The following is a 13779-nucleotide window of genomic DNA, read 5'->3' as shown; positions in this document are numbered from 1 at the left end:
AGGAATGGCTATAAAGGGACAGAGATAAAGTAGTGAACACGACCTGACCCTCATGTTGTATTAGAAAGGGAGGGTCCTCAGCTGGACTCTCTGCAATAAGCAATGTGTGTGCACAGACAGTTGAGCATGTGAAGATGTGCATGCATTTAGCTGGGGTTTATTTCTGTAAGTTTGATTCTATTCTTTCTGTTTCTTTTCAAATGTGACTGAAGCTATTTAAGTCTCTGATTAATTCACCTCCCTATATGAGTTGTTTTCTGTGATATATTCCAGCACTGTACAACATTTCTGGAAGTAACGCTCTGCTGTTGGGATGAATTCCTCCCTGATGTGTAGCATGGCACATTTGTTCTATTTACTGGTGTTGAAATAAGGTTTGCATTCAATGTAAATCAGATCTGGAGAAACATTTCAATGTCATGTCAGGTTCTGCTAGTTTGGTAGTATCAGAAAGTATATGTGGTCCTCTCAGCAAGAAATGGTATCTTGTCACATCTCCTTTTGCTTAGTTGCAGTCTCAAGGCCCCCAAAACTTTAGTTGGTCCACTGTAAATCTCAGTAAAAACTGTCACTTTTTTTGTGCTGACATTTCAAGGGCTCCAAAACCCTGTGATCTTCTTAGCCTATCTGAGCTCATCAGTATTGTCAAGATGTTTCTTTATTCAAAGGCTTAAGAGTGATATGAGCAATTTCATTGATCCCTTCTTCTCTAAATATCTCCTTTATTTTCTATTTGACTTCTTTAATAATTATGCATATATATTTCTTTGCTGGACAAGTTTAGTTGTTGTATCACAACTATGCAAATATAACTGGAGAACAAAAATTCTTATTACAGCATTTGGTGGTATAATTGACACATAAAAGAAATATATCCCCTATAGCATTACTTCCTTATCCAGCAATTCTCAGCAACTGTTTGCTTCACTAGCTGGAAAATACAGAAACTTTTTCTAGGGTGGTGATGGGCACTGTGATGATGCAGCAAAATATTACTGATAGGTCTGGTAATGAAGATGACACATCTGTGCCCACATCTACCATAGACATGCCTTTTTTTCCTTATTGGAGAAACAGCCTTTCTTTCTGCACTCTTAAAAAAGCACTTAAGCTGGTGGAAGTGGAAAAGATTTTTTCCACTCCATTGGTTGTAGTCTAAGAACAGCAGATTGGGTAGAGGTGAAACCCCCCCCGCAACTTATGGTGCCAGTTTCTAGAAGAAGCAGGTGGCAGTGCGAGATGTGCATACCTGTGTTCCTAGTCTTTCTACAGTTGAGCAATTGACCCTCCCTGCCCTGATCATGCACAGTGTTAATGTTTAAGTGTGTCAGAGAAGGATTCTAAATATGCGGCTTTCCAAGAAGGCAGGCAGGAGCTTATTGCAGGAGACTTAGACAATGTCTCAGCCAGGTAAGGCTGGTTTGGGAGTACAGTACTTTATTTCAGCGGTGTATTTGTCTTGTTTTGTTTTGCAGAAGGAACACTGATCCTACCTTTGGTTTGTTTGTTTGTTTGTATTTTCCCCTCCAGAAAGCCCATTGCTGACCCTGCTACTGTGGTACCGCTGTTTTGCAAAGCTGAAGTCGACACGCATGTAGGGGCGGGGGTTGTAACTCTGGCAATTTGTCCTTCCCGATTAGATGTGACTGTTCTGCTAGCTTTCCCTTCTTTATTCCTTTCATTTAGTTCATTGTGGGAATTGGCTTGGGATTTTTTTTCCTTTCGGTTTCCTGTTTTGATCCTGGAAGGTTAGCTGTGCAATTTGGTTTCTTCTGTGCCAACCAACTTTAGTGGCAGAGCTCTTAAAAAAAATAAAAGAAGTCTTGCGTCTTCTCTGTACGCTATTGCTTCCATTTAAGCAAAGTATACAGAATTGCTCCACCCATTTGGACACCAGGAAAGGAAGCTGTGAAATGGAGAATAACCTCATTTCCACCAGGTCCTTCGTTCCGGTTGAAACAGCGCTAATTGAAACTGTAGTCCAATTTCTATTAAGACGGATGGTCTCTCTCTGAAATTTGGTTTGTTTCTGATTTCATCCTTTTTCTTGTTTTCTTAAAAAAAAAAAAATCCCCACAAAAACCAACTCAAAGCCAAACCATTTTTAAGAGCTCTGAATAAAACTGCTTTGCCAATGGGGTGGAAATGACTCTGATTTTCTCTTGTGCCCGGCAGCGAAAGGGTTAATGCCTGCTTTCCTCTTTGGTATCTGTTAGTTGCAGCCCATGTTGTGATCAGTCCATGTCCGTGTGTGTTTTGTTCCCAAATTTAATACTGGTTAATTAACAAGCAATAAGTGAGCTTTAACAATGACTGTTGTTTCCAATCTTCCTCAGGACACCCGACCTGCCTGCAGTTCACCACAAACATGACTGAGGCTGTAAAAACCTATCAGTGGCAATGCATTGAGTGCAAATCCTGCAGCCTTTGTGGGACCTCAGAGAACGACGTGAGTCCATTTAACTTTTCATGCGAATAAGCATCACTGCAAGCCACTGCTGTGCCCACCCTTGAGAAGCATGTGGCACTGGTGTGGGTCATTGTTTCACTGCTGCGTCCATGCATCTCCAAGGAAGAGCCACCCCTGAGCACAGAGATTCTCCCCAGTGTCCCCATTTAGCCACTGGTCTCTGCTGAAATTACCACAGGTATCATATAGGGCCACTTAAGATGCTGATACTTGTGGTTTGTGTACTTATTCAATAGAAGTTAGCTGGGGGCCATGAATTCATGTTGCAGGGAGCTTTCAGCATGATAGTCAGAAGCAGATGTGAATACATGATAACCCAAGAGAGGCAAGTATGCTCCTTCTGTCCCGATTTTCTTTACTTTCTTGGTATGATTTTTTAAACTTAATTACAAGACTTGGGAAACATGAAACCATTTGAAGTAGGATGGCTAAGCCTCACCTAATCACCAACTCCAGTGATTTCCAGAGCCTGCAGCTGAGCAGTGGCCTCCCTGCGGGGTTTGCAGTTAAAATCTGATGCTAAGGGTCCTTGGCAGCCCATGAGAACCTTGGAAAATTGACAGTGGCTGGATAACTTTGGAGGTGATTAGCTAACACTATATTCCCTACAGCAGAATAAATTTGAAGCCTGAGATTTTGTTTTTGCTTTAGCATAGAAAAATCAGAACCCGGGGAGCTCAGGAATCACAGGATACTTCAGAGCAGCTTTTTTCACCCCAAATATATAAAAGAGCTGCAGACCACATGGTGGGGTCATGTAATTTCCATCTGTTTCACAAAAAATTTACTCAGCTGAGTTTTGGAAAACTGTCTAAGTCAAAGGTTTCCTCTGAAGGAATGAGATCAGCACATGGTGACACTGGAGCCCAGCAAAGCCTGCCCTCTTCTCAGTACAGCGTATCCCCGGCATAACAGCTTTTACTCCTGCATTGTGAGGCCATCTAGGACTGGAACTCCTCCATTTCTTATAGTGATTTTCTACTTAGAAACTGAGCTGTCTTGTACTGAGAGAGGCTTTCTGCAGCCTCTCAGGAATATGGTGGCTAATCATGGATGAAAAAATGTGATGCTTGTAGCCTTTACATTCCCAGCAGTCTCTTAGTCTCTGTTGTTGCAGCTCTGCATTCCCAGATGAACATTGCTGGTTACCCTACTTAAGTTTTCATCTTGGCAAGAGACTAATTTACATAATTTCTCTCTTTTCCTCTCCTTCTCTCCCTGTTTCCCTACTGTCTCTCCAACAAACCTGCCTCAGGACCAGCTGCTCTTCTGTGATGACTGTGACCGTGGCTATCACATGTATTGTTTGAATCCACCAGTCTTTGAGCCCCCAGAAGGTAACATATGACTGAAGTCTGCTTTGAAAACCACAATAAAGTCTTTGTGGAGAAGGGAAAAATTTCAGAAAGGTGTTTTGCACCATGCAGGGTTAAGGAAACAGTAGTGAAGCAAAGGGAGGTAGCACTAGAAAGAAACAAAATTAATAGATGCGAAGCGCTGGTGTGATCTGTGTTATCCTATTCAGTCTTGCCTGGTCTCCTTCTCTTCCAGAACATGGCTCTTTTGTGGGTCATGGGTACCAAAGGTACCCATGGTCATGGATGTCCCACATGTCACTTGTCACCTCAATTTTTGCCAGTGAAATGTGACTGGACTTCTTAAGAAGTCAAAGTCCTGAAGAGAAAGCCTCAGACAAAGAGGTCCTCTCTGGAACATCTGAGAGCCTGTTGGCAGGAGACTGGATTAAAGGGAATTACCTTCCTTTCTCTATGATATGTTTCTGTTTTGGCAGGGTGAGGGTTTGGTGATCTGTATTATATTTGGTATGTAGTTATAACCTCTGCAGGGGGTTCCATCGGACCTTACTATGACTGGTTGGAGTTTGTCACTTGGCTGTGGAGCAGAGGAACCAGTCTCTTACCACTAGAGGTTCTCTGACTAAAATCCTCAGAGAGCAGTAGAATTGGAGGCTTGTGAGTGCGAGTGACTGTGGTTTACATGAGGGGAAGGACAAGAATAATTACAAATTAATCGTGCATTCAGGAGCTAATGTTTGTAACTTTGGTAAAAAGGAAGCTAAATCAGGAGGGGAAAATCTAGAAATGCAGCTAATAATTACCTAAAGGTTTCCGTTCCACTGGGAAGTGGTTTATTGGAAGTGTGAAAATATCAAATACTTCATTGCAGTGCACACCCCAGCAGCATTGCAGCTCATGTAGAAAGCCTATGGATGCAAAGGCAAGGGCAGCAGAGTCTGCTTCACAAAAGTACAGGCAATTCCAATATTAGGAATATCTCATATACTATTCAACCCAATCTTGACATAAACTCTTGAGTTCCTGGATTTCATGTCATTCCTATAAGAAGGATTTCTTCATTTGCAGGGAGCTGGAGTTGTCATTTGTGCCAGGAGCTGCTCAGAGAGAGAGCATCAGCTTTTGGCTACCAGGCCTGAGGAGCTCCAGCAGTCAAGAAACACCTTGCTCCTGGTGTTGCCATACCAGCACACAATTCCCACCCAGAACACAAAGACACGACCCACATCCAAACGAACGGACACTCAAATACAGGAAGAGGTATCTGTGGATTTCACTGTCACTAAGCCAGACCTCCTGGGCTCTGCTAGGACTGTGTACTTTTCCAATGATCTGGATAAAATCTCTTCACTGCTGTGCATGGTTGCTGCTTGCCATTTACAGGCTCACATGCATTATGGAAGGGGGAGGGTTGTTATACCAACATGGAGAAGTCAATTTTGTGTGGCCTTGTGCTTTCTGTTTAGTCTTTTTTAAAATGAAAAAGTAGTAAGATATTTCCCAAGGAATTATTGGTGAGTACTTCAGCTGGGAGCAGCACCAGGTGTTTCTCTTCAAAGGCTTGACTGGAAATCTCTTTACTGCAACCACTCTGTAGATTCATGGGTGCTTAAGAGGGGTATTCTGAGACTTGCGTTTAGTTCAATATTTCCCAGTTTATGAACAGCACATTGTCACTAAGAGAAGCACTGACGAAAACTTTTTGGAGTGACACTTCCTCCATTGAATCAAATGCCCTGATTTGGCAGATCATTAGGAATATGTTTTAAGTATAAGAAAGAGCAGTACTGGTATGTACACACTCAAATGCTTAGAAAAGCCTTTGGTATTCAGTGTTTTCAGGCATACTGTCCCACTGCAATGCCAGCAATACCTTCCAGACATAATTTCTTTTTGTTCAGAAAATTCTGAGTGAAAAATCTTATGTATATGCAACCGACTTTCTGTTTAGCTCAGAAAATTGGACAAAAGAAAAATTGTCCTCTTAAGTTGATCATAGAAAGTAAAAATTGTCAGCTTTCCAAGCAATCTAAGGCAAGTTGCAAAAAGGAACAATTTTGGCTTAAGGTCAAATGAAGCACTTTGATTAAGTTTTTGAAATTTCTAAACAAAAATGTTCTGCAACTGAAAGCTGCATTTTCTGGGCATTGCCTAATCCAGGCTTTCAGCATTTCCAAAGTGTTACTGTTTTTTGTCAAAGTAATTATCGAGATCTAACTAAATTTCCCAATAATTTTCCCCCAAATTCTCTACAACCGCATCTTTGGCCAATGACATATTTTGTTTAAAAACTTTCCCTATCTCTAAAGAAAAGAATAATTTGCTGAACCTAACATGAAAAGAAGAATTTTCATAATGATTAAAAAATTTAAGTAGGAATAGTTCTACTTTATTTAAACAAAGCTTTACATGTGAAATGAAGAAATTTTAAGTGAGACCATCCATTGAAAAAAAATTTATTGCAGTTGAATCTCTTTGAAAAATTTAAGACATTACTAGGAGAATAAGTACATCAAATATTTTCTACAAAACACATTTTTAAGGTTAAAAACCTACCACTCCCTGAACTGCCAAGTAGCCCAGAATAACCATTATTTTGGGTATGATGTATATCACTTTCTATGCATAGATTTAAGTGGGTTTATAATATAAATTTATGAGAGCAGCATGTGACTCATGTTGCTGGTACAAGTAGGTAAGGATACTGAAGATTATATTTGGCATGTTTATATTGGTTGAAACTCTTCTGCAAAATGAAATGTCCCCAAATACTTGAAAGACATTGTGAAACAATATTGGTGAGCTTTTTTTCCTTCCTTCTCCTGCTAATTACACTTAGTTAGGATGAGCTATACTGACCTAGTGCACTTTTTCTCATTATTTAGATAGTTTCTTCCCCTTTTGTTCAGCTTACGCACCAAAAGTAGCTGTGTCAGCTACTGGATTCTCCCACCTACTGTTGCAGTATCTTCTCAGGCTGCAGCAGAAGTACTTTAACCTGTTAGAAAAAAAAATGTAGAAAGTATTTATCCTAATTGTATTGGACCAAATTTCTCCTGGAGCAGCTGCACTGGCTACCTGTAAAATTTATTCAATATCTTGTGCTTTCCATGTGACAGCCCTTCAATTAGCTGAGAACACAAAGAAATTTGAGCATCAAGTCTGGAGAGAGCAAAGTGAAAGCCTGTGCACTTGCATCAGGCGTCTGATACCTGTTGGGAAAAGACCCTTGAGCAAATACAAAATAAAGCATCTTCCTCCCAGTCTGGAACTGCCCTGGCCCTGGAGAGCACTTGGAGGACACAGTTGATCTGCATTTGCATTTACACCCATCTTGGGTGTAGTTGGTGTGGTTGAACCATGCTGATCTGGCATTTTGGGACCATCACATGGCTCTGTCTGATACAAAATCCTGTTGCTGTTGTGGCTAGGAGTGCAAGTGTGTATTCACCAGAGACACCACTGGGCTCTGTTACAGAAAATGGGTGTTTTGGGAAGAGTGACTGGAAATGAGAAGTGTGTGTGTGCTGCAGGAAACTTCTGTGGTGGTGCTGCTGGTGGGATCAGCAGGTGTGGGTTAGTATTTTGGCTGGTCCTCAGTAACCAGGACCTAGAGACTTCCATCATAAAAATCTCCATCGCCTTCCAGTGTCCTGATGTTTACACTGACCTTGGAGGAGTAGGACAATGTCTGCATTCCTAAACAGAGAGGACATGCATGTTTTGGCCTGTGTCTTTAGCAGACACTGGTGGCTCATCATGTAAGTCTCAGGTGGCCTGGTTGGTGGAACCAGCTGGTGCAGAATTTCAGCGGTCTCCATTCCTGTGACAGAGGCATTGCTAAAGGAGCTGTGCTCTCTGTGCACACCTGATTTCCTATTTTGTAGTTTTGATCCAGAGCTGTTTTTTCCTCCCACAACCATTCTGCAGCCAACAATATCTTTCATGTTCAGAAATACTCCTCTGTGGCCATGCTGAGGTTTCATCAGAATGAGGTATGACAGAAGGACAGATTGCTAGATCTTCAATGCCAAAGCACTGTTTGCCACCTGAGATCAGTGTGACAGGGTGCTTGCCCACTGTAGACCAGCTATGTTTCATCTCTCCAGCTTTATGCTGTGTGCTGTGTAGCCAGGCAGCTCCAGGTAACTTTGGCAGCAGATTAGATACAAGCTCTCCCATGTGGAGAACTTCCTCCAGCTACAGCCTCCCTTCTTCGCTAGCTGAGTCCAAGATAAGGGGCTGGAATGGACCTCTCAGTGGCACATTTAGCATGCATTCAGAGCAATGTGTGTTGGTGCACGTTAAAAATACTGACTGACCTCCCAGGTGAAAAATGCACCACGTTTGCTGAGGAGAGGTTGTGGCACTACCATGGGGGTGAGGAAGAGGAGTTTAGAAAGTCTGATAACCAATTCCCTGTCACCTGCTGCCCCACTGGGGATAGTCTCCTGCATGACTGCTGGGATGTGTGACTTGGGCAACACCATCTGCTGTCAGGCAAATCTTGTCACTGATCTGGTCTGGCCACTAAACAGTGTGAGGGCTCTGGCTCTGTGTGCTGCTCTCTCTTGCTATATCAGGATATGCAAGTTTGTTGGCAGTCCCTGAGGTGAACAAACTTTAGTGTGTTTTCAAAACTCTTCTGTGTAAGCAAGGCAATTAATATTTTAGCACAAATCAGGGCAAACTACCAGAAGATGGTAGATCCTGCATGCCTTGAAGACTTCAAGTCAAGAACGGACAGATTCCTAGATGTATTTTAATTGAACACAATCTTATTTAATCACAGGAATGTCTGACTGAAAAAGATTTGTGTTACAAAGGAAGTCAGGCTGGATGATGTAATTGTTCTTCCTGGCCTTATTATAAAAACAGATGTTTACTGTGGGAGAGGATGTATGTAAATACAAGCATGTCTGCATAATGGCCTTAAAGTATGTTAGTTAAACATATGCACGTGATCCTTCTACTTTTGACTCCTTTTGGATAACCTAAAAAAGGTCAGTTAGAGAAAATAATTTTTACTGATGCAGTAAATTATACATTACCTCCTTCACGTTCACAATGGCATCTACTTTGGTATTGGCTACCTCGGGCTGTTCCAGAGACTGAACAATTCAGACTGTATTGTGTGAAACCATGGCTTGCCTTTGGCTCTCCCTCCATCACATTTGTGTGCTGCTCTGCCCAGTTTTCTGTCCATGGTGGGAAGACTGGCTGGGGAGAGCAGCACCTGCAGGGGCAGACTCAGAAACCAGAGGGGTGGAGAAATGACCACTGAACAGGGGCATGCAAATGGTGCCACTGAGGAAGTGAACTCGTGTTGCCAGCACAGAGCCTCCCCCATAGTTTGGAAAAGGCAGTACCTTTGAGAAACATGAGATGGGTCCTAATCTGCCTCCAAACTGCGCTTCCATAGCTGTGTTGTTGCATCAAGTTTACAGTGCACAGAGTTTACATTCTGTAAATGTACCTCAGACCAGCTCTTCAGCTAAGAAAGCCACCATTGAGTGTATTCTTTTGAAGCAAATGTTGCTCTAAATAACTTTGAAATCATGATTCTTCATCTCTCTTTAGAAGGAGCTTAGTCAATTCTGCCCCAAAGGAAGATTCTCCTGCACCATGCAGTGTTATGGGGCTGTAGCATTTTCTTTACACCTACAGCATGTGTTTTGACAGGGGTAATTTGGGAGGTGAGGAGTGGATGGGGGTAGAAAGGAATATTAATTAAGCTTGTCACTGCTAGTGGGATAGTGTGCATTGTGGGCAAGAAAATTCCAGGTACAACTGGGCATGATTTTTTCTGCGTGGAATGAATTTCTTTTTAAAAAATGTGCTCTTGAGAGAACCATAATTATTCATATATCAAAGTCCAATCTGGCAAATTATTTAATACAAAAACTAAGGGGGAACAATCAAAAGAAAATTGAAAATTATTGTTTCAATCTTTTCAGAAAAAAACCACTTTAATATTTGAATTTTAAAGTTAATATAATTTATATTGGGAAAAATTTGGCACCAGTCTGTAAGGGAAGAAAGTGCAGATCTTATGGAGGACATGAGTAAAAGATAGATTATCTTTTCAATGTTGTTATGGGAGGCTGTGGGATGATCACGAGGAGGTCACCTGACATTTTAACAGTTGACCAGTTCCATAATTTTTGGAAAATAAGCTCTGTGGAGAGGAGCAGGCAGACAGGTCAGGAAAGCCCTTCTCTAACCAGTTCTGGGTTCATTATGATCTTATGATCTCCCACTTTTACATGACAGGAGGAGGGGAGTGTGCAGCTGAGCAGGGTGAGCAGGGCTGCCAGGCAGGAGCAGGGGGGTGCTGCCCCAGCCCCCCAAATCAGGGGGTCTGCAGAAGGAGCCCCCAGCCAAGCTGGCAGGGATGCTCACGGACTGAGCACACCCGGAGCTCAGTTCCCAGCACTGACCCGGATGGGGACAGCCTGTCCTGCAGTGCTGGGGGCTGTGCCCATCACAGGGGCACGCAGAGCTGCTCTGAGCCAGTCCGGTGTGAGACATTCCCCACACCCCACCTATGGGGAGTTATAAAGCACGGGACTTATTTCCACTTACAACAAGGATTGTGGGCCTGAAGTGGGCAGGTGCTCAAATCTGTGCCTCTCGGCTGGAGAAAAGGCAGGATGGCAATCCTTAGCTGCTCCTGCAAAGCACTTGGAGCCTACAAAACAGTGTGCAAGCCTTAAGTGCTACTATTTACCACAGTGCTGCGCACCCAGGCTGTGGCAGAACAAGAAGAGCCAGCTCTTCTGGGCTGCTCCTTACACCATTTATTTCTGCCAGCCACAGGCCCATGACACTTCCTGGGAGATAGGAACAGGTGACAAGGCAGGAGGTGGATGTGAAAGATCCAAGACCCTGCAGAAGGAACAAAAAAGTTTAGTTGCGGTGTCGTGCCTCTCCTCTGGTAAAAGAGGGCAGGAATTGTGACTGGCAGGCAGCCAAATTCATCTTTGGTGGTGATACAATTACTAGCAGTGACCTCCAGCCACAGCAGTAGTTAAATGGCTTTTCAGGGCAGGCACCAAACCTGGTCCGGTTTACATAAGATAAACTCAGGTTTGCTGGAGGGGCAGGGAGAGGAGGGGGGTGTCTTTGGGGTGAAGGGGACTCATTTACAAGTGCAGCTGCCCAGCCCACTCCCCATTGTGTTGCCCTGGCTCTGTAGGCTCAGGGAATGTCCCTGTCCTACCAGTGCCCGTGCCATCCTCCAGGGCCAAAGCATCATGTCCCTGCTCCTGGGAGCAGCTTTGCAGATGCTGGCACTGTCCCAGCTCTGTCTCTGGCAGTGCTGTCCGGGGCACAAGGTCTCACTGCCCTGCAGACAAGGGTGAGAGTGACTGACGCTCCCTGAGGTCAGTGGTTGTCTTGAAGGAGGCAGGGCTGCAGGTTGTGCAAGCACAATTTTGCTGTCCTGATGGCCAAGCCTGAGCACAGGATAGAGGAGAGGTGCATCAGTCTCCTGTCTCTCCAGCTGCACCACTGGGATGTTTGGACATTCCTCCACCACTGTGCATTGAGGCACTTAACTGAGGGCAAAGGGGAAGGTAAAGAACAGCAAGTACCTCCAAGGGACAGAAGGGGTTTTAGGTTTTACCCTTTTATTGTATACCAGTGAGAATGGCAGGCATTTGGCAGCTGGGGAATCAGGGTAACAGTTTATTAATATTTGTTGGGTATTTCTGCCATGTTGGGTGAAAATGTAAAGTGTTATTACATTAGTGCATCTAGAATATATGTTGTTACTGATGTTTTGAAATAAGAAAATTACTATTTTCAGATCAGCTTACTGCCCTTTGTGTGCATGAAGTTAAAAATAAAACACTTCATGCCTGAAAATTGCTGATTTTTCAGGTATTGATATTTTCTTTCAGACTCCTGTCAATCTAGTTATCCATCTGATACAATTCATTGTAACAAACTATAGGTTTCACCTCCATGGTGACTCGGGAAATATTTCATCTTTTCCCACTTTCAGAAGCTAGGGAGAAAGAAGGACAGGTTTTATACTTTGTATTTGAAAGACTGATAAAGGATGACACATTCATTTCATGTTCATCTCCTTTCCATGTCTTGAATGATTGAATTGGCTGGCTGTGAGAGCATTCCTTTCTGTAGTGGTCTGAAGTGCTTCCATGGCTCACCTCTCTATGAGAAGGCACAGTCCAGCATTTTGTTCACTTGGACAGGACTCCTCCTGCTATTGCCATATAAGACTTTGGAACTGCTAATTCTCATCAGGGACCCTTGTCTCTACAAGATAAGGACTTCCATTTCTCAAGATCTTCTGCCTGGAAGACCAAACCCCCTGCTGCTGATGAACTCTGATGGAGCACAGATCTGTTTCCAGCCGCAACACGTGCTTCTGCTGGACACAGGACCACATTTGGATGCTCACAATGTACTCCCACTGCAGAATTTGTGAGCAGCAGTGAAAAAGGAAGTATCTGGTGAAAAACAAAGAACAAGACATGAATGTTATACCTAACCTACTCTTCCTTTATAGCTCTCCTGGAGTGCAACACTAGAGATGTGCCCCTGCATACTCTTGGGAAGGCTGTGCTTGAGGAATTTCCAAGTGTCATCTCCTTTGAGCTTCTTTACAGAGTATCTTTCCTTGTTCATTCTCATTTTCTTACAGTATTTCAGAGACAGTGTATAGTAAAACTGATTTGAAAAGTTTAGAATAATTCAGAAATAGACAGGTCCAAATCAAACCAGCTTTCATCTCTCCCTTAGAAGTGTTCAACAAACCTTTGATCATTGCAGAGAATCAAGCTTGTGTGCTTATTTAATCTCAACTCAGCATTAAGGCCATACAGTAGTTCATAAAGACTTTTCAGTCATAAAGTGAGATATTTACTTTTTACCTTGATGGCTTTCCATTTTTTCTGCTGTAGCAGAGATCAACAGTCTTCTTGTTTACTTGGACTTCCTTCCAGCACTGCAGCCTGGGTCAGAAGTGATTGGCATAGGCCTGGAAATAATGTATTTCATTGAAATGCAGACAGAAAGAGAAGCTCAAGAGTATTTAAGTAAATTGTCATCTGTGTGACTCAGTCAGATCTTCTAAGAACCAGAAGCTTGTGTACCTGCTAATTTATTGGATCACTGTTCTTCATCTGCCATTTCAGGTTGAATGTGCCATTGATATACACCTTTGTTTTTTTCCACTAGAAGTGGTTGAAAAGAAAAACACAGCAATTAAAATTGGGGGTGAGGACGATTGAGTTACAACTTTTGCTGTTGATCCTTTATTTGATCTGGGACAATATTGTCCCCATTATTCTAAAGGAAAAGAGAAGGAGAATAAATCGGTGACATCATAGCACTTCTCCCAGATAAAAGCTGTTTTCTCATCATCTTGTAAATTCACTTTTAAAATGCTGAAGTAATGATCTCTGAATAGTGACACTGGCACACCCTTGCTGTGTGATGCTATGGTATTAATTTTTAATTAGGAGACTTTAAGTTATATATACAAATATATATACACATATATATTTGTGTATCATCCTAATGTTATTTACTGTAAACATTGCTCACTGATTTGGAATAGATCTAGAGTCCTATAGTAAGCATTACTGAAGAAGAAGGAAAGAGCAAATCCTACTTGTTTTGGAAAGGTTTAGAATTCTAAAAAATGGGGCAAAACATTATCCCTTACAACTTAATCTGAATTGTATTTGGAGCATGACTTACCAACACATTAAAGAGAACTAATGCTCTAAAATGTGGGACTGATTCTCAGCTGCTCTTAGTCAACCTTCATCCACTGACTTTATGGTTGACCTGGTATCCTTAAAGATACCAAGTCTAAGTCTTGGACTTTAGTTTTTATGAAAAGGTGTGTGGCTGCTTAATAGTTGAGCACACTCAACACATGCAAGAAAACAGTTCTTTCTATCTCTAAGTCTGGTCTGTTTATGCCCTGTTCTGGCTCAGCCTGGCTCTGGTGATGCC

The 13779-nt window shown here is 42.5% G+C and overlaps 1 protein-coding gene across 1 annotated transcript in view; it reads left to right on the top strand.

Moving 5' to 3' along the window:
- The window catches only part of DPF3 (double PHD fingers 3), a 93298-nt gene extending 82402 nt beyond the window's left edge, over positions 1-10896 (top strand). The window contains exons 9-11 of the mRNA XM_005417550.2: positions 2337-2449; positions 3726-3807; positions 4855-10896. Coding sequence (XP_005417607.1) covers positions 2337-2449; positions 3726-3807; positions 4855-4925 — 266 coding nt within the window. The 3' untranslated portion in view covers positions 4926-10896. The remainder of the gene's footprint in view (positions 1-2336; positions 2450-3725; positions 3808-4854) is intronic.
- Positions 10897-13779: the final 2883 nt, after the last annotated feature.

Source organism: Geospiza fortis, unplaced genomic scaffold, assembly GCF_000277835.1.
Source record: "Geospiza fortis unplaced genomic scaffold, GeoFor_1.0 scaffold54, whole genome shotgun sequence".
NCBI lineage: Eukaryota > Metazoa > Chordata > Aves > Passeriformes > Thraupidae > Geospiza > Geospiza fortis.
Note: the sequence above shows the minus strand (reverse complement) of the source record. Positions and strands in the feature narration are given on the sequence as shown.